Source organism: Macrobrachium nipponense, chromosome 2 (assembly GCF_015104395.2).
Source record: "Macrobrachium nipponense isolate FS-2020 chromosome 2, ASM1510439v2, whole genome shotgun sequence".
NCBI lineage: Eukaryota > Metazoa > Arthropoda > Malacostraca > Decapoda > Palaemonidae > Macrobrachium > Macrobrachium nipponense.
The window spans coordinates 57,202,523-57,223,893 of NC_087201.1; the positions used below are offsets into that span (position 1 = coordinate 57,202,523).

At 49.8% G+C, this 21,371-nt stretch overlaps 1 protein-coding gene across 1 annotated transcript in view; it reads left to right on the forward strand.

Moving 5' to 3' along the window:
* Positions 1-21,371, forward strand: part of LOC135220603 (gamma-tubulin complex component 3 homolog) — a 269,457-nt gene that overhangs the window by 17,863 nt on the left and 230,223 nt on the right. Inside the window, exon 2 of the mRNA XM_064257896.1 lies at positions 8,805-8,980. Coding sequence (XP_064113966.1) covers positions 8,805-8,980 — 176 coding nt within the window. The remainder of the gene's footprint in view (positions 1-8,804; positions 8,981-21,371) is intronic.

Below are 21,371 nucleotides of genomic sequence, written 5' to 3' on the forward strand. Positions count from 1 at the left end.
TTAAAGGACCGAGGGTTTGTATTACGTATCGGAACAAATGACAATTTGTCGAAAATTGCATTTTTCCTAACTATACAAACCTGAGGTCCTTTACATATAGTCCCTCCTCATGCCACCCCTCACTCTGCGTATTTTGCATGGGCCAAAAGCAAAAGTGATTTGTTTACCTCCCAGTCGCGCGGCGCGCGACGATCGGACAAGCAGTTAACTACCGTTCTCCCCTTGTTCGAAGCTTACGACCGTTCCAGCTGCCGCTAGCTACTTCCTATTGTTAAAGGACCTCAGGTTTGTATAGTTAGGAAAAATGCAATTTTCGACAAATTGTCATTTCTAACATGTTTAGTGTGGTCAGATGGTCGGGATTGGTCATTGTGCTCCTTATAGTGTCTTAATTACCTAAAGCTCTATCATGTAAGAGGGTTAGCCCCCGTTGATCCGATACAGGTGAAGGCTCTGCCATGTAAGTGGGTCAGCCCCCATTGGCACGATCCAAGACAAGGCTCTGCCAAGTAAGCGGGTAAGCCCCCATTGGCATGATCCGAAAGGGTTATCAGTCACAGGTCTCATACTCTCTGAAACTCTGGTGGCAAGCAGACTCATAGACAGTATCAATGAAGTCTTCTGCCATATCAGGTAGGAACCAAGGTTGTTTTTTATTATACCTACAACGTATGTTGTTTCTCCGTTTTTATATTTATAATTATTTTGTTATGTAGCTGTATCTTGCCCTCCTCCAAGGGTGCCAATCAGCTAAGTATATATCTGCCGGGGAAGTTGCATGTACAAAAATTATATTGTTATAATACAATAAAGTTTTGTACATACTTACCCGGCAGATATATATGATTAATGGCCCGCCCAGCCTCCCCTCAGGAGACAGGTGGAAGAGAAAATCTGATTAGAAAACGGGAATTCCTAGTCCCGCCACCCAGCGGCGGGAATGGGCTGATCACCTGACCTACCTGTCGCGTGTGCCGCGAGTTTTGAATTCTGTCGGGACGTCGGAGACTATAGCTAAGTATATATCTGCCTGGTAAGTATGTACAAAACTTTATTGTTTGTTCTGACACGGCATACAAACCTTCGGTCCTTTTACAATAGTAAGGTACTAGCGGCAGCTGGATAGGTCGTAAGCTTTCGAACAAGGGGTTCGGTAGTTAACTGCTTGTCCGACAGGCGCGCGCGCGCAACTGGGAGGTAAACAAACCACTTTTGCTTTCGGCCTCACAGCGAGTAGACGTGTGTGTTCGACGCTCTCTGCCCGCTTCTCGTCGTTTGCTTTCCCTTGAGTATATGGTTGTGTTTGTGTTGAGTAATCATTGTAAGTACAATCATTTCCTCTTTATTTCATCAATTGTGAATTATTTGATCAATTATGGAGTCTCCACACCCCGCTACCCTCCGGAGATTGTGCCCGGGTACCGAAGGGCGTAAATGCGGTAAGTTCCGCTCCTTTCCAGAAATTGATCCCCATATTTTGTGCGCTCGGTGTCGGGGCCGCGAATGTACCCGAGCCGAGCCCTGTGAAGTTTGTATGTCATGGTCGGAGGCGCAGTGGGGCTTGTACGAAGGTAGGAAGAAGCGAAGGCCTGCAAAGGAGTCGTCGGAAAGCTCTCCCGCGACTCCTTTGGTTACGGACACTTCGTCTTCTTTCCTGCCGCCCGCTCAGCTCCCACGTTTGGCGCCTTCCCCTTCGGGGGGGGTTTCTAGGTCCTTCTCCTCACCCGATCTGTCGAGTGTGGAGGAGGGCGCGAGATACCCCGACGTTGAGTTGTACTCTGGGTCCTCTATCCGTTCGTCTACATCGCACGAACGGGTAGAGGATCCTGCTAAACAGCCTGCCGTACCTGCCGTACCTGCCCAGCCGCTGTTTACGGACGTGATGTTGCCGACCACTGCTGCCGTTCCTGTATCTGTTCCTGCCGTCTCCACTGCTGTTCCTGTGATGCCTGCACCTGCTGACGTTGTTCCTGTTCGTGGCGCCGCTGCTCCCGATGCCGATCTGTTCGGACAGGTGCGTCCGGGCCCTGTTGCTTCGGCAACAGCAGCCCCGGCTCCGCCCTGGATGACAGATCTGACATCGGTCCTGAGGAAGCTGACGAAGAAGAAGAAGAGGAGGAAGGTGTCGTCGTCGTCTTCATCGTCTTCTTCGTCGTCGTCATCGTCTGCCGCCTCTTCCCCTTCATCTTCTAAGGCTCCACCGCCTAAGAAGAAGAAGGTCGCCTCCTCCCCCCCTAAGAAGTCTCCTTCGGGAGCTTCTAAGGGCCCGTCTCGCTCCGGTGAGACGGGGGGTTCTTCCGCTGGTCACCCTGCTCCTTCGGGGGCAGGACCCGTCTCTTCTTCCTCGAAGAAGAAGACTACGGGGACCAGAGGATGCCGGCTAACACCGGCACTTCCTCGCCTGCTGTTAGTGGTTCGACCACGGCAGCAGGATCCGTCTCGGCCTCTCGCTCGCGAGAGGTACCGAGTGTACGGTCGCCTACCAGCGACCGTGCAGCTAGGAACCAGACCTCTGAGCCAGCTCAGCGTCAGGTTCACGGCACGGAGCGGAAGACTGGTGACAGCCGCTCCACACGCGACTCTCACCAGACCAGCTCTCGCTCTCGCGGCGATCAGCTGGCTACCTGGGCTGACGTGCGGTCCACGCCGGCCACGGGCTGAGGCTGGAAGAGGTCCCCCTGTTCGCCGGCACCAGCCACGGCTGGTACCAGCGACGTGACGCGCCGTGAGGATACGCACCGGTCTCACCGTGACAGTGGAGCTCGCCGGTCGCTTGACCATCACTCTCACAGAGAGCGATTGGGTACGGCGACCAGCACCAGCTCTTCTGACACACGAGACCGGGGCCGCTGTCCTCAGTCCAGCCGTTCTCCACAGCGAGACGGCTCGACCAGGCCTGCAGCTCGATCGCCACCGCGGGTTGACGATCGCCTGCAGTCCTCCAAGCCCACTGGTTCTGCCAGCGAGCGAGGAGGGAGCGTCAGGTCTGCCTCTCCCATACCTTCAACCTCCTCGGGTTACACCGGGAGGAGCGAGGTATTGAGGAGTGATCGTGAGGGGTGCGCCCCTCAGGATCCCACCACGACGTCCTACGTACCAGGCACGGTTCTCGGACCGGCCAGGTCGTATGCACAAGTGGCTGGAGGAGACAGAGAGGGGTCTGTTGCTGTTCCCCCCCTCGAGGGGGGAGGGTCTCGGGAGCTGCTCCTGTTCGAGGGACTGGATGGTCCTACTCCACAGGATGCAGTCACTCCTGAGATTCAGAGGAACTTTGCCGAGGTAATTGCGCTGATTCGTCAGCACAACGACCTCGGGGAGGGATTGCCGCTCCCACCATCCGAGCCCACGTCCCGGCTCGAGTCGTTCTGGGGCCCGAAGAGGGAACCCAGACCGACGGTGGGTTTGCCGCGTTCTGAGCTTGCCGACTCAGTGCTGGACCAGGTAGAATCTCTTGTCTCCGGGCAAGACGGTTCTCTCAAGTCTGGCAGGTCGAACAAGCTGCTTCCACCTCCTCTGCTGCGACAGCGGCGTTTTTACGTGCCATCTGAGGACCCGATGCCGCCCAAACAGGTGAACCCGGAGTTAGCCAGGCTAACGCCGGGTGTGTCTCTGCAGCAGCTCCTGTCCGAGAACCTATGGTTCTCGCAGCAAGAGGCACTCGGCCTGGAATCCACTGCCATGGCAGCTTTCCAGGCGTCTCCTTGGATAGATCTGTCCCTCACAGTATCTAAGGGTCGCAGCCCAACTCCGGGGAAAAATTTCTCCCGAAGAGACTCGGTCCCTTTAGGAGACTTTGCCAGTCGGGGGGAAGAGCCATCTCCTTCCTTGCCCACCAGACGGTAAACCTTGTGGGCCAAACCTGGTTCTCCGACGTAGGACGCTGTCCCCCTTACTCGAGTTTCCAGGGCGGCTGGGCGTGAAGCGCATTGGGACTCCGCAATGGACCTTTACGAGTTCACGTCTCTCTTCCCAGGAGAGAGGGGGATGGTGGACCTGCGGTGGACGATGGCGCACTGACGACAGTGACCGTCTGGTTCACCAGGCAGTCTCGAAGGCTTCTGGGCAGCCTCGGACTGCGGCCAAGCCAAAGAGCTCGGCTAGCGCTTCCACGGTGGCTAAGACGGTAGTCGCGTCGAAGCCCCGTGGAAAGACTCTGTCTTCTTCGATTCTGCAAAGGGGAGCCGTAACCAGCCCTCCTCCCAGCCCTCCTTCTCCCGAGGAGGCTTTGGGAAGAAGTCGAAGAAAGGGGGGAAACGCTAGGGACGGCGTTCCCCCTCACCTGCTGCCGGAAGTGGGGGGGTGCCTGGTCAGCCATTGGGCAACTTGGCAGCGCTACGGCGCCGAGACCTGGATTGTAGATGTCCTTCGGGAGGGATATCTATTACCCTTCGAATCTCGGCCACCCCTCACCTCCAACCCGGTCCAAACAGCAGTCGTACGTTCCAGGGTCATCGAAGGACGTAGCATTGAGACAGGAGATCAAGACCATGTGAGCAAGAGAGCTGTAGAAATCGTCACGGATCAGTCACCGGGCTTTTACAGTCGACTCTTCCTGGTGGATAAGTCTATGGGAGGCTGGCGCCCGGTGATAGATCTCTCTCCCCTGAATCGGTTCGTTCGCCAGACCCGGTTCACGATGGAGACGGCACGTTCCGTGCTCAACTCCATCAGGGAGAACGATTTCATGCTTTCAGTGGACTTGAAGGATGCGTATTTCCAAATACCCATTCATCAGTCCTCCAGAAAGTACCTCGCTTCATCCTCGACGGGACGGTGTAACCAGTTCAGGGCACTTTGTTTCGGTCTCTCAACCGCCCCACAGGTGTTCACGCGAGTGTTCACTCTGGTGTCTGATTGGGCCCATTCGCACGGGATACGTCTGATGAGGTATCTCGACGATTGGTTAGTCCTGGCGAGCTCCCGCTCGCAGTTGCTACAGGACAGGGATCGACTACTCGAGTTCTGTCGCGATCTGGGGATCGTTGTGAACTTCGAGAAGTCCGATCTCGAGCCCAAGCAGAGGATGAACGTTTACCTGGGTATGCTGATCGACACGTAGCAAGGGCGAGTCTTCCCCGCAGACTCGCGGATCAGCAGATTCAGGGAGGCAGCCAACCAGTTCCCTGTCTCGGGCTCGGCAGGAACAGGTAGCTCAGCGATGGCAAGTCGTGATCGGACAACCTGTCGTCACTCGAGAAGTTAGTCCCTCACGGGCGTCTTCACCTGCGGTTCTCTTCAGTGGAGACTAAAGGAGAGTTGGTCACAGGCGACGGATCCCCCAAGCTTTCCAGTGTCACTGACACCGGAGGTGAGGCAGGACCTAGCCTGGTGGCTGGACGACAGGAACCTCTTAAGAGGAGTGCCTCTGCGCACTCCCCCCCCCCCCCCCGACATGCAGCTGTTCTCAGACGCATCGACCGAGGGATGGGGCGCACACCTGGAGGAGTTGCTGACTTCAGGAGTGTGGGACGAGAACGACAAGCACCTTCACATCAATGTACTGGAACTCAAGGCAGCGTTTCTCGCTCTCCAAGAGTTTCAGACCGCTTGATGGGACACTCAGTGGTGTTGATGTGCGACAACACCACGGTAGTGGCCTACGTCAACAAACAGGGGGGCCTAGTGTCTCTCCCGTTGTACCAGTTGACTCGGCAGGTGCACGAGTGGGCCGAGGCACACTCAATAGAGCTGTCGGCACGCTATTCATTCGGGAGGGAGGAATGTAGTAGCAGACACGCTCAGCCGTCGGGATCAGGTGATAGGGACCGAGTGGTCTCTACACCAGGACGTGCGGAAAGGCTCTTCGACCTGTGGGGGCGACCAGTCGTGGATCTGTTCGCCACCCGGCACAACAGAAAGCTTCAGGTTTTCTTCTCAAGCCGTGCCTGGGACCCATGGGCAGCTGCAAAGGACGCTCTTCAACACCCGTGGGACAACCTCTTCGCCTATGCCTTTCCCCCGTTCAGCCTGATTCGCAAGGTGATCAGTCGAGCACTGGTCACCCCGAATCTCAGGATGATCCTGGTGGCTCCCAAATGGCCACAGGCCATTTGGTATCCGGACCTGCTGGCTCTTCTCGCAGGAGAACCGAGAGAGATTCCCCCTTGGCACAACCTTCTCACCCAGACCACACGTCGCAGCGGTACCACAAGCAGTCCAAGTCCCTACGGACTTCACGGCTGGCTGTTATCCACCATCTCTTGCGAACGAGAGGCTTTTCTCGTAGCGCAGCAACAGAGATGGCGGGAAACGTCCGTCAGTCCTCTGCAGCTGTGTTACCAGGGGAAGTGGGCCGTCTTCTGTGGTTGGTTGTCGTAGACGGGGTCTATCTCTTCTCAGAGCCACTCTTCAGCAGGTAGCGGATTTCCTCGTGTTTCTTCGCCAGAGAGAAGCTCCTCTCAGTCCCCACAGTCAAAGGATACAGAAGCCGCCCTGGCTCTCGTCCTGAAACTGAGGGGATTGGACATCTCGAACTCGTTCGAGATCTCCTTTCGCTTTTATGAGGAGCTTTCGAAAGGTCTTGCCCACCCAGGGAACTCAGGCCCCCTGCGTGGGATGTGACTCTCGTCCTTAGGAGTTTGACTCGAACACCCTTCGAGCCACTCCGAGAGTCGTCAGACAGGGATCTGACCCTCAAGACCCTCTTCTTGCTGGAACCTGGCATCGGCGAAGAGTAGGGGAACTTCATGGTCTTTCCTATGATGTACAACACTCCAGGGGATGGGGATCTGTGACTCTCGATTTCGTCCCGAACTTCGTTGCGAAGACTCAGAAACCGTCGGTCCCTGACGACAGGTTCGAGTCATTCACGATTCCCTCCCTAATGGACTTCACCGATAATGATGCGGATGAGATGCTGCTTTGTCCTGTGAGGGCGCTACGGCGCTATCTGAAGAAAACTCGACACCTCAGGCCTGAGTGTCGACGCCTCTTCGTTAGCACCGGGGTAACCAAGAAAGAAGTATCCAAGAACACTCTTTCATTCTGGCTGCGTGAGGTCATCAGGAGGGCGTATGAGGCTGATGGTAGTGACGACATCCGTACATCCCGTCCGAGAGCTCACGAAGTCAGAAGTATTGGCCCCTCGTTGGCGTTTCGTAAGAACTTCTCCGTGGCGCAGGTCCTGAAGGCAGGTGTCTGGTCTAACCAGACTACCTTCACCTCCTTCTACCTTCGGGATATTGCCCACAGGTCCTTGGATACCTTTTCCTTGGGACCCGTGGTGGCTGCTCAACAAGTTGTGTAGCTAACCCAGACCCTCGCAGGCTGAAACAGCATCGAGTCCTGGTGTGACTGTGTGGATGGATATGTGAGTGAGTGAGTGACTGGCTCCCTCTTCCCAGTTTTTCCTCCTCCTCTACCTGTGGGCAGAGGGCCACGGTCGTCACTACGCTGGATGAGGACGAGATGCAGGTGAGCTATATGACAGAGCCCCATCCTATCCCTTTCACTAGGGATAGGAGCAGAATATCCACCACTTCCTCCTACAAGGGGGGGGAAGTGGATGCCTACAAGAGACAAACCCATGACTTTATATTTGCTCCTGTACAGGAACAAGTTCTTACATTGCTGGTACGAAGAGATACGCTTGCGTCTCTCTTAGTACTCGGTCCAGAGGTCTGACCATTGATCCTGCGGTGCACACCCCGATCAATCGGACAGAGGCTTGGATCCCTCCCTCGCTCTTACGACCAGGGAGACTTCCAAGGTTGGGCAAACACCAGTCTGTTCACAAAAGACTCAGATTCCTCCCACCAAGAAGTGTCTTCCTATTGTAAAAGGACCGAAGGTTTGTATGCCGTGTCGGAACAAATGACAATTTGTCCAAAATTGCATTTTTCCTAACTATACAAACCTGAGGTCCTTTTACACATAGTCCCACCTCATGCCACCCCTCACTCTGCAGTTTTTGCTTGGGCCAAAAGCAAAAGTGATTTGTTTACCTCCCAGTCGCGCGCGCGCGCCTGTCGGACAAGCAGTTAACTACCGAACCCCTTGTTCGAAAGCTTACGACCTATCCAGCTGCCGCTAGTACCTTCCTATTGTAAAAGGACCTCAGGTTTGCATAGTTAGGAAAAATGCAATTTTGGACAAATTGTCATATTATAACAATATCTTATTTAACAGTAGTTAAGATTCATCTCAAATACTAATATAAATTTTCAAAATAAATTTATTATTTGGATACGTACTTACCTGCTGTTAAAGTAGACCCACCCAGCCTCCCCAGAGCTTAGTGGGCTGTCAAGGAGAATTCTGACAAGAGCTAAAACATTCGAAACACACCTGGTGGAGAACAGGTAAACTAGTCAGTCATCCTGGCAGCCATTCAATTTTTTTGTTTGAATGCCGACTCGCCTAATCGGCGGGGAGATATAGCTAAATTTAACAGTAGGCAAGTATCCAAATAATAAATTTTATTATGAAAATTTATATTTTATCATAAAAAAGTAATTTTTGTCCCAGGAACATCAAGAGGAATTTGAGGGTTTGAAATGGGATTTCAAGTTGAGGGCCATTCATGCATTTATTTGATTTGTCTGCAGTGGTAGGGAAAATTTTATATACTACTTTGCAAATTAGACCTTATTATCAGTCAAAGGAAATTGATTGTATTTATCATCTTATTTTTATTAGATGTATTGCAGGACAATTTTTGAAAGAAACTCCATGTTCATTCTTTAACTACTACATGCTTAAATTTCCCATATAATAAATCCATGTGCTCACATTTTATTTGTATATTTGAAACTGTCTAGTCGGTACATTGTGTTGATTTTGCAATGATTTTATATTTATTTCAGAACGTCTGGATGGTCATTTTACGTTGGCTGTCACTTTGCTCAATGACAGTGGGAGTGGTTTGCATATGAAAGATCACAATGAAGTTGCTGATAAGATTAAAAGAAGATTGGTGAGGGAGGAACGTTTTGAAGATGCTGTAAGATTTTCTGGTCTTTTAAATAAACTCCTCAAGTCTGTAAGTACTGTATAAGTTTGTTATTCTATGCTTCATGTTAGGTTGTAAATTACTCTTTGTTTTCACAATTTACAAACATGTTTTTATTGTGTCAGTCTCCAGTTTTGCTGAGTGTTGAGTGGATAATTAAATATTTGAGCCATTATCACATCAGATGAGGGAGTCCCCTTTCTAGTATGTCATTATGTACTGTGTTGCATCTTGGCTTGCATAATGTGTGGATGATTATAGCTGGTCCACTTAAGGTAGATTCTTGGGTAAGCCCTATGCCTACAAGAAGTTTGTTGGGCAGCCTGTTGATTGGCTGGTATCAGCAGGTAGTGTCTCATATTTTTGTCTGTAACTAGAAAACTAGCAATATGTTTATATATTGCAATACACTCCCTGAACACCTGAATTACCCCTGGTCACTTAACAGCCCGAACCCTCATTTATTAAAAATTTACCAAATCTTTGGTTAAAATAAACGATCAGTGTTGCCAATCTCCTGGCAAACACCCTCGTTACCTAGTTACCAGCTCACCGCTGGTAGCCCTGCCTCACGGGCCGGTCACACCCGCCTTCTCACGTCAATCACTTATCGTTCGCGGTGGAGTACAGATGTATCCACAGCGAACTCCTTTTTGGTCTTGCCCGGCCTTCATTTGCACCTTTGATTCGATTGATTTTGGTGACGAATTACGCATCCCTTTGGATTACGGTTTGGATTGTTCTTGATACCTTGTCATTAGACATGGATTCTGCAAAAAAAAAACAGGCTATGGCAACGACAACGACTACTGCATCCTCGGCCACGACATCACAGAAAACGACGAGCGGAAGTTCAACAACGTATCGTCTTTGCCAACAATGCAAGAAAAGGATGAGTACCCTAAGACACAACAGTCATTCTTTATGTGTAAATTGTAGGCCTGTTCAATATAATGTAAAGACCAGATGCATGGAATGTCAGGAGTGGTCTTTGGACCAGATGTTAGGGTATCTCAAACATAGCAAAGGTCTCGTGCCAAGATAAAGATTTAGAGACAGCGCTCTTTAAGAGACTTGAGAGTAGGCTGACATCGAGTATGACGTCTCTGTTTACCGATTTTATGTCAAGGTTAACCCTTAAACGCCGAAGCGGTAAAATAGAAATTGTCTCCCGTGTGGCGGAGGTGTTTCGGAGTGAGCGCGGAAGCAGAAAAAATATATTTTCATGTATGACACTTACCTGGCAGGTATATATATAGCTATATTCTCTGTTCGCACTGGCAGAATTTTCAAAACTCGCGGCAACCGCTAGATCACTGGTAGTTCAGGTGATCGCCACCCCGTTCCCGTGGCGCTGGTGCTCGGAATCATTCCCATTTTCGTCAGATTTTTTCTGCCAGCCGAACCGGCAACATCGTTGTGGGTTCCCTGCTAGAATTTCGAACTCGTTAGCTGACTTTCGCTGTATTTTGATGGATTTATTGGGTATCGTATTGGAAAGTTGGATTGGCAATCGCGTTTGGAATTTCTTATAATGTCTGATTCTGGTTTAGTATTTAGAGTGTGTGTGAAAGAAGGGTGCAAGGTGAGACTGCCGAAAGCCTCGGTAGACCCTCACACAGTATGTAAGAAGTGTAGAGAGGGTGTGTGTACTTGGGATAATAGATGTAATGAGTGTGAAAGTTTAAATGAGAAGGAATGGAAGACTTTCACTAAATATGTTGAGAGACTAGAAAAGGATAGAGTAAGGAGATCGGTGTCTCGGAGTGAGAGGTCAGGCTCTTCTAGTAAGGCCTTGAATGCTTCTGTTATTTCTCCTCCTCCTTCCCAAGTAGAAGTTGTAGATCCTTCTCCTCAGGTTTCTCCTGCGCCTGCTGCTGTTTCTGAGGATCCTAATTATGTGAAAGTGTTTGCCGCCCTTTTGTCAATGGGCGATCAGATTCAGCGTCTTACAGACAAAGTGGGTGCTTTTGAGAGTGTCAGTGTAGTGGAGGGGGCGGCTGATCGTCTCTCTCGTGCTCCTAGACCTAGGCCTCTGCCAAGCTCCCAGACCCAAGGGAGAAGGCATGTCGACAGTCGAAGGGAGGCGAGAGGGGAGGGGTTTCCCTTACGATCAGTCGTCCCTTCAGGCAGTCCTGTTGCGTCCAGGCTGCAGCAGTGCGCCATAGAAAAGCGACACTGGGAAGTGTTTTTCTTCTACCGATAGTTCTGCGTCAGGCAGGTATCGACGCTATGCGGAAGAATCGCGTCCGCTGAAGAGGACGCATAGACCTACGTCATCTCAGGATGAACTTGACGCTCAAGAGCGGTGGAGTAGCCCCGAGATTTTCTGATCTAGTGACGATGAGGACGTGGTTCCGGTTAAAAGGAGGAGAACTTTTCGTTCAAGGCAGGACGCAAGACTTCATTTAGACGGCGGTTCGCCTGATAGGAGCCCTCCTTCTGGCCAGTCCATGGGGCAGTTTCTCCTGTATCTTCTCCTTCTCGTAGACCTCAGGTTCGAGTTTCTCGTCGTAGCAATACTTCTCGTCTTCGTTCCCCGCATGCTCAGGCATCCCGTCAGGAAACAGAGACTAAGGACTTTCTTAAAGAGATGCAAGGAAGGTTAGCCGATCTAGTTAAATCGTGGGAAGCAACGGAACATCCTCCTACGAGACGTAAGGACGTTTCTCTCCCCGTCTAAGTCCTCCAAAAGGACGCATGATTGTTTGCCTCCTCCTCATTGCACTTCGGATTCTCGTGTAGGACGCAAGTTACCGGCTAAGTCGGACGGACTCTCAGGCGGACAGGACGCAATTACGGAGCGGATTCATGTTTGGTGGACGTATCTCAGAAGGACGCAGGACGCAGGCGGCAGGAGGTTAACCCATCTTCTTCCCGTGAGGTTAGAGAAGATGTTCAGCAGCAAGACCTTGGATTACAAGATGTTTTTATACATTCAACTTCCCTGCCAGATATATACTTAGCTATAGACTCCGTCGTCTCCGACAGAATTTCAAATTTCGCGGCACACGCTACAGGTAGGTCAGGTGATCTACCGCCCTGCCCTGGGTGGCAGGACTAGGAACCATCCCCGTTTTCTAATCAGAATTCTTTCTGTCGCCGGACCATCAACATTGTTGTTGGTTCCTCTCGATTGGTTTTCTTTTTTCGACCGGAAATTGATCTTCTTTGACCGACTTTTATTGGTGACGTATCTGGATTGTTGGATTGGCATACGCTTTTTGTGGACTGTTTTTTGTTTGGACTTGATTTTGGATTTTTCTTTAAATATGTCTGACTCTGGTATGGTTGTGAGACGTTGTGTGAATGTAGGCTGTAAGGTGAGGTTGCCGAAAGCTTCGGTAGACCCTCACACGGTATGCAAGAGGTGCAGGGAGTATGAATGTTCTTTTACTAATACTTGTAAAGAATGTGAGAATTTGAGTGAGAACGAATGGAAGAATCTAACTAATTATTTGAAAAAGTTAGAAAGAGAGAGAGCGAGGAAGGCTTCTCATAGAAGTTTTAAGTAGTTCTAGATCTGAACTAATTCCAAGCTTGGGATCTTCCCCCAAGGGAATAGTATTGCTACTTTCTCCTTCCCTTCCATTGCAGCCCTTCTCCTATTGCAGAACCTGTAGATCCAGCGAAAGAACTTGCAGATCTAAAGCAGCCTTCAAAATAATGGAAAACAAAATGGCTGCCATACAAGGGTAAGGCTAGTGATTTGTCATTAGACAGTGATATAAGTGTCCCCAGTGTAGTGGAGGGGCATCTGGTCGGCTCAGCAACGCTCCTAGGTCTAGACCTCTTTCCAAAGCTCAACATAGACCAGAGGGAGAAGGAATGTCGGAAAGCCGAAAGGCAGGTTTGTGGAGAATCCCCACCGATCAGGTGTCCCTTCGGCGGTTTCTGTGACACCCCAGACTGCCAAGGACAGCTATTGTAAAAGCGTCCTACGTGAGTGTTTCTCGTCGTCGGGATCTTCATCACCGAGACGTGATTGGAGAGATTCCGATCGATCTCGGCCTCTCAAGAGGAGTTGGAGGGCGCCGCCTATTGACTGACTCGAGCCCTGAAAACTTCCCTGAGGAGTCTCCATCGGGAGTTAAGAAGGCGAGAAGAGCCATTCTTCCAACCAGAGTGAGAAGGAGGCAGGAGGTGGAGGCTATGGACTCCTCCCCTCCTCCTTACCCTCCTCCCGAAGAGGATAAAGAGGAGGCTACAAAGAGGTTCATGATGGCGATGCAGGAGCAGATTTCGTCATTTGTAGGAGTCCTGTCAAAGGAGCCTCCTAGAAGGAAAGACACTTCCCTTCCTATTAAAAGATCCTCCAGACGTATGGAGGTATCTACCTCCAGGATCGATACTCCTACCCGAGGTGAGGTTTCCTGTACGAACCTGGATGAAACAATCAGACGTCTGGCACCGGCCAGGAGTGAGGAGTCACCCAGGAGGCAGGAGCCAAGAGCCAGGAGTGAGGAGTCAACCAGGAGGGAGTCAGGAGGCAGGAGTCAGGAGCCAGGAGGCAGGAGTCAGGAGGCAAGAGTCAAGAGCCAGGAGTCAAGAGTCGGGGACTCGGTCCTGGAGGTTATGACTCTTCGCCAAATGGGAGCTCCTCTCCTTCAGAACATAGGAGGTCTTGGAAGGACTCTTCCTCAAAACGGGAACGTTCTCCTTCGTCGGATCGAGGGTTAGACGAGTTGTCTGACGACGATCCTCCTGCTAATGAGGGACTTTCTAGTTACAAAGTCTTGGCCTCTTTACTACTACAAGAGTTTGGAGATTCTCTTAGTCCTGCAGCTCCTCCTTCTCCTCGTTCGCTCTTTTCGAGCTCAGCTACGGCTAAATCGTCGGCCTTCTTGAAAATGAAGCCTGCGATATCAATGAAGAAGGCACTCCATTCTTTAGATTCTTGGATGGACAAGAAGAAGGAGTTAGGAAAGACGGTATTCTGCATGCCTCCTTCCAGATTGCACGGGAAGAGAGGTATTTGGTATGGGACAGGAGAGACTATGGGTCTTTCTTTACCCTCCTGCTGCAGATGCCGACTTTGCCAGTTTAGTGGAGGCCTCTAGACGTCACTCCTTAGGATCGGTCAGAGCGACGTGGAGCACTTCAGAGTTGAACCACTTTCTAAAGGGACTTTTTGTCACTTTAGAGGTGTTCAATTTTCTGGATTGGTCGTCTCGGAGTTCTGGCCAACAAATCTAAGGATCCGGAGTTTCTGAAGAACCCAGAAATTCTCCATAGCGTGCTGTCCTGCATGGACAAGGCAGTACAGGACGGTTCTGGTGAAGTGGGCTTCACTTTTCGGTGCTGGTCTCCTGAAAAAGAGATCAGTGTATGGTTCCCTTTTATCGAAAGGGGTTTCTCCGAGCCAGAGGACTGCCTTACTGTTCGCCCCGCTATCAGATCATCTGTTTCCTTCTCAGTTAGTCAAGGATATATCTCGCCTCGAACTAACTGGAGAAGGCGAACAACAAGACCTAACTTTACTCAAAACGTCCAAGAAAGGACGAACCGGTAGTGGCGACGGTTAAGAAGGAACCTCGTCCTACTCAGCAGCCCTTTCGTGGAGGTGCAACGGCTCGTCCACCTGCCAGAAAGAAAGAGCTCTGAAAAGAGAGGAAGGTCTTCATTTAGACCATTCAAGAGATCTAAGTGACTTGTTGCTCCTCCAAGCACCAGTGGGCGCCAGACTCCTGAACTTTGCAGGAGTATGGGAACAAAGGGGAGCCGACCCTTGGTCAGTGTCGGTCCTGAAGAAGGGGATATGTAATCCCTTCGACGACAAACCGACTAACATCTACGCCTCGGGAACTGTCAGCGAGGTACAGAGACCCGTTAATGTGAAAGACTCTCCTTCAGATGGTGGAGCAAATGTGGAAAAAGAGGCCATCGAACTGGTACAAGATCCACACTCCCCGGGATTTTACAATCGCCTTTTTCTAGTACCAAAGGCATCGGGGGGGGTGGAGGCCAGTTCTGGACGTAAGCTCTCGAATCGCTTCGTACAGAAAAAGAAGTTTCGTATGGAAACGTCCGCCTCTGTCATGTCGGCGCTTCGCCCAGGAGATTGGATGGTCTCGCTGGACCTGCAGACGCTATTTTCCACGTTCCCATTCACCATCAGTCAAAGAAATATCTTTGCTTTGTGATAGGAGACAAGATCTTTCAATTTCAGGGCTCTGTGCTTCGGTCTGTCTACAGCCCCACAAGTATTCACCAACCTGATGGCGAATGTAGCAAGATGGCTTCACCTAGAGGGGATAAACATCTCCCTCTACTTGGACGACTGGCTGATCAGGGCCAAGTCGAAGAGTCAGTGCTTGGAGGACTTGGAAGTAACAAGAAACATGAGATAGATTCGCTAGGGTTGCTCGTCACCTCGAGAAGTCACAACTGATCCCCAGCCAGAACTTGGTCTATCTGGGGATTCAGATGGATTCTCGGGGTTTTCGGGTATATCCTTCGCAAGAAAGAATCGCTCGAGGTTTGTCGAGAATCTCAAGCTTCTTAGAGAGAGGAAAGGACAGCTCAGCGAGGGATTACCTGAGCCTATTAGGGACCCTGTCCTCATTGGAAAAGTTCTTCTCGCTAGGGAGACTTCACCTTCGCCCTCTTCAGTTTTTCCTCAAAGAGGTGTGGAACTGGAAGATGGGTCAACTCTCGGACATCTTCCAACTTCCACAAGAAGTAAAAGATCATCTGAGGTGGTGGATCCCTCAGCTTCAAAAGAACGAAGGCTTATCGCTTGCTCTGCAGAACCCAGACCAAGTGTTGTTTACCGACGCTTCGGAGTCGGGATGGGAGCGACGCTGGAGCAAGGGAGGTGTCAGGACACCTGGACAAAGGAACAGGTGTCCTGGCACATCAATTGCAAGGAACTTGTGGCCATACACCTAGCCTTAAAGTCCTTCGAAAAGATAGTCAGAGACGGGGTAATACAGATCAACTCAGACAACACCACGGCTCTGGCTTACATAAGAAAGCAAGGAGGCACGCACTCGTTCTCCCTCTATCAGTTGACAAAACACCTGTTAACCTGGACGGAAGAAAGAGGCATAACTCTCCTCACAAGGTTTGTTCAAGGGATCAAAAAATGTGAGAGCGGACAGACTGAGCAGGAGAAACCAGGTCCTTCCCACAGAATGGACTCTTCACGAAGAAGTGTGTCGAAGTCTTTGGTCCCTGTGGGGGAGACCTCACATAGACCTGTTTGCGACGTTCCTCTCCAAAAGAATAGAGAACTTTTGCTCTCTAGTAGAGGATCCGAGAGCCTTCACAATAGAACGCGTTTCTCATGGATTGGTCGGGTGTGGACGCTTACGCCTTTCCCCCGTTCAAAATCCTGGGGGAAGTGCTCAGGAAGTTTGTAGCTTCGAAGAGCACGAAGTTGATACTCATAGCCCCATTTTTGGGGGCCAGCACAGGAATGGTTTCACGGAGGTACTGGAGTGGATAGTGGACTTCCCCAGATCGCTTCCAGACAGACACGATCTACTCAGACAACCCCACTTCGAGAGGTTTCATCACAACCTCCCAGGTCTCGCTCTGACTGCCTTTCGACTATCGAAAGACTTGTCAGAGCGAGAGGCTTTTCTCGCGAGGCTGCGGGCTCTATCGCTAGAGCCCGCAGAGCTTCGACGAGAAGAGTATACCAGTCGAAGTGGGAAGTCTTTAGGAGGTGGTGTAAGGTTCAGAAGCTGTCCTCCTCCAGTACCTCTATAGTGAATATTGCCGATTTCCTCCTCTTTCTGAGAAAGGAGTCACACCTATCTGTCTCGACAATAAAAGGATACCGAAGCATGCTGTCTTCGGTTTTCAGGAATCGAGGCCTAGACATTGCTAACGACAGATCTACACGATCTAATTAGATCTTTTGAGACGTCGAAAGCAGCTACTCCTAGAACACCTAGTTGGAATCTAGACGTGGTCCTGAAATTCCTTTCATCGGACAAATTCGAACCTTTACATCTGGCGTCCTTCCGCGACGTTACTAGGAAATGCTTGTTCCTAGTGGCTCTCGCTACAGCCAAGAGGACGAGCGAATTACACGCTCTGGATTCCACGGTGGGGTTCAAAGGAGATGCTGCCATCTGTTCTTTCCAGACAATGTTTCTGGCAAAGAATGAAACCCAAAACCCATCAAAACCTTGGCCCAGGAAGTTTTGAGGTAAAAGGCCTATCTAACCTGGTAGGCAGAGAGATAGAGGGAGGATCTCTCTGTCCAGTGAGAAGTCTAAATTCTATTTAGAGAGGAAGAGACAGATGGGAGCTTGTCAACAAGGTCTTTGGTGTGCAGTGAAGAACCCCAAACGACTCAGTTTCCAAGAACGCCTTGGCTTTCTTTGTGAGAAGCGTTATTAAGGACGCTCACAAGAACTGCTGGCGGGAGGAATCCTTCGGTCTTCTAAAAGTCAAGACGCATGAAGTAAGAGCAGTAGCAACGTCTTTGGCGTTCCAAAAGAATATGTCTCTGAAGAATATCATCGAGACTACATATTGGAGGTGCAATTCAGTGTTTGCATCTCATTATCTGAAGGACGTGAGAGTGACCTATGGAGAAGTGCTTCTCCCCGCTAGGTCCTTTTGTATCAGCAGATACAGTACTGGGTCTTGGAGCAAAGACTGTCCTTAATTTTGTGTTTTTTATCGTACATAAACCCTCTTGTCAGATATGTGCTTGGTTTTTCTAGTAGCAAGCTCACTATCTGCTCGGGCAGGCAGGAGCAGAGTGTCATTGCTGGTAGGCGATCAAGGGTATGTATGACTAGTAGGGGAGTACAAAAATTTTTTTTTGTATATTTTGTAATGAAAGTGTAATTATGTTTCGAGTTTTTTGGTTGTTTGTGAGGAGTTCGGGGATAACTCCTTACAATCTTAGAACTAACATGGATGTTAGGATCAGGTGATCGGGATCGGTTTTGTGCTCCTTGAACAAGGTGTATTGTCATGTAAGTGGAATAGCACCCAATGACAAAGGCCTTTAGGCTCTGCCGAGTAAGTGGATAAGAGCCCCATTGGCACCCACCACAAGAACTCTTAGCCATAGATCATTATCTCGCTGAGGCTCTTGAGGCTAAGCAGACTACAAGGCAGTAGCCGCGAAGTCTTCAGCCTAATAAGGTAGGAACCAAGGTTTATAAATACCTACAACATATGTTGTTTACCTGTCTATTTCAGTAGTTAGCTGTCTCTTACCCACCACCAATGGGTGCTAATCAGCTAAGTATATATCTGGCAGGGAAGTTGAATGTATAAAAATGATATTGTCATGTTACAATAAAGTTTTATACATACTTACCTGACAGATATATACGATTAATAGCCCACCCAGCCTCCCCGCAGGAGACAGGTGGAAGAGAAGAATTCTGATTAGAAAACGGGGATGGTTCCTAGTCCTGCCACCCAGGGCAGGGCGGTAGATCACCTGACCTACCTGTAGCGTGTGCCGCGAAATTTGAAATTCTGTCGGAGACGACGGAGTCTATAGCTAAGTATATATCTGTCAGGTAAGTATGTATAAAACTTTATTGTAACATGACAATATCATTTCTTCGGCAGAAGAGGAGATGGAAGACTTAGCGTCTGAAGAAGAGAAAGATGGTGAAGCACCTTCTTCAGACTACAAGAAGTTAACTGATTGCCTTCTGTCAATTTTTGAAGGGGAATTTCAGCCTTCAGCTCCGATGTCACCCCTTTCTCAATTCTCCAAGAATAAAACACCGAAGAAGTCATCGTTTTTGAAGATGAAGCTTTCAATTACAGCAAAGAAGGCTCTTCAAAGGATCGATACGTGGTTGAAAGAAAAGAGGGAAGCGGGCAAGACTTCCTTCTTCTTCCCTCCAGCCAAATTAGCATCGAAGTCCGGAATCTGGTATGCGACGGGGGAAAGTCTGGGCCTGGGAGTTCTTGCCTCCTCCCAGGGGGATTTTTCCAACATTGTTGACAGTTCCCGCAGACATGCTTTGAATTCGGCTAAAGTTTGGTGGACGTCATCAGAGTTAGATCATCTCTTGAAAGGTATTTTCCGGACATTCGAGGTTTTTAATTTTCTTGATTGGTCCTTGGGGGCTCTGGGATGAACCTTGGAAGATAAGGAATCAACTTCTTCACAACTTCCAAGCAGTATTATGTCCTGCATGGACAAAGCCCTAAGGGATGGGGCGAATGAGTTAGCATCGCTTTTCACCGCAGGAGTTTTAAAGAAGAGGTCACTCCTGTGCTCTTTTGCTGCAAAGGGCGTTTCTAACGCTCAGAAATCCGAATTGGTTTTTTCCCCACTCTCGGATCAGTTATTTCCTTCGGATCTTATCAAGGATATTTCGCTTTCCCTGACTCAGAAAGCGACGCAGGATCTTTTAACGTCTTCAGTAAGGAAATTTTTACCCACCAAAGTGGTTAAGAAGACACCTAAGGAGTCAAGACAGGCTAGTCAGCCCTTTCGAGGCAAGTCCTTTTCTCGTCCTTCCTTCAGAGGAAGAAGATCTTCCTCCCAAGAGGGATTTCGAAACCCAGTGAATAAAAAACATGAAGCAACAAGTCTTCTGGCAGAAATTCAGTTGGGGCCAGACTCCAGAAGTTTTGGGAGATTGGCGAATTTGGCAAGAAAAGGGAGCAGATCCTTGGGTCGTCACGGTAGCCAAGGAAGGTTACAAGATCCCTTTTCTGAAGAAACCACCTCTTTCGACATCGCCAAGAGAGCTTTGGAGCTCACTACAGCGATCCAGGGAAAGAACAAGAAGCACATGCAAGAAGCAAGTACTTTCTATGCTCAGGAAAGGAGCAATAGAACCTGTTCTGGATCACTTATCCCCGGGATTTTACAACCGGCTTTTCTTAGTAGCGAAATCCTCGGGGGGATGGAGACCAGTACTGGACGTAAGTCAACTCAACTTATTTGTGGAGAAGACAAAATTTACTAAGGAGACGACCGATTCAGTACTGGCAGCGGTGCGTCCAGGGGACTGGATGGTTACCCTGGACCTTCAAGACGCATATTTTCATATCCCAATTCATGCAGGAACCGGAAAGTACAAGCCTTTCTAGAGAAAGAACAATGTTCTGCACGAGAGTGGATGAGCTTACTGGGGACTCTCTCGTCACTGGAACGGTTTTTTTCGTTTGTTCTAGGAAGGCTTCACATGAGACCCTTGCAAATATTTTTGAACCAAGTCTGGCCAAGAAAATCACAACCGGATTCCTTCCTGTTTCGAATTCCTCGCAAGATCAAAGAGGAATTACTTTGGTGGCTAACTCCGGGGAAGTTAGCGGAGGGAGCGTCGCTCCAGCAGAAGAACCCAGACCTTGTATTGTTTTCAGACGCATCGGACGCAGGCTGGGGAGCGACTCTCGGCCCTCAAGAAGTGTCAGGTCGCTGGAGCAAGGAGGAAGCGTCTTGGCATATAAACAGGAAGGAACTGATGGCGATTTTCTTGGCTTTGAAAGAGTTCAACGCGGTGATCCGCAACAAGGCGGTGCAGGTCAACGCGGACAATCCCACCCAGCTGGCGTACATCCGCAAGCAGGGGGAAACGCAAACGCATTCAGTCTCTCTTTGCAAGTTGGCGGAGGAGATAACCTTCTATGGGCAGAGAAGGAAAACGTAACCCTTCTCACCAGGTTCATTCAAGGGGAGAAGAATGTGAGAGCGGACCTGTTGAGCAGGGAAGGTCAACTTCTGTCTACAGAATGGACTCTTCATCTAGAAGTATGCCAGAGTCTGTGGAAATTATGGGGTCGTCCAGTGGTGGACTTGTTTGCGACCGCAATGACAAAGAGATTGACGACTTATTGCTCTCCAGTCCCAGACCGTCAAGCAGTTGCAGTAGACGCCTTTCTTCTAGATTGGACGGGGCTAGACGTGTACGCCTTTCCCCCGTTCAAGATATTAGGAAAGGTTTTGAAGAAATGCAGGGAGAGTCAAGGGGGACGAGAATGACTCTCATAGCTCCCTACTGGCCGGCCCGAGATTGGTTCACAGAGGTACTGGAATGGACAGTAGATGTACCAAGAACACTTCCAGCAAGAGCTAGATCATACTCAAACAGCCTCACTTCAACAGGTACCACAAGAACACCCTCGCTCTGGGTCTGACTGCTTTCAGACTATCGAAAGACTTGTCAGAGCGAGGGGTTTTCTAGAGAGGCGGCCAGAGCTGTGGCCGGAGCAAGAAGAGCCTCGACTATTAAGGTGTACCAGGCGAAGTGGGAAATCTTTCGTAAGTGGTGCAAGAGTCGGAAGATTTCTTCATCCAGTACCTCTGTGACCCAAATTGCCGACTTCCTTTTTATAAATTTAAAGAAGGAAGTAGGGTTGTCAACTCAGACAATTAAAGGATATCGTAGTATGTTGGCCTCAGTATTTAGACACAGAGGTTTAGATATTACCAATAATCTCGATCTGAGAGACCTCATAAGGTCCTTTGGAACAA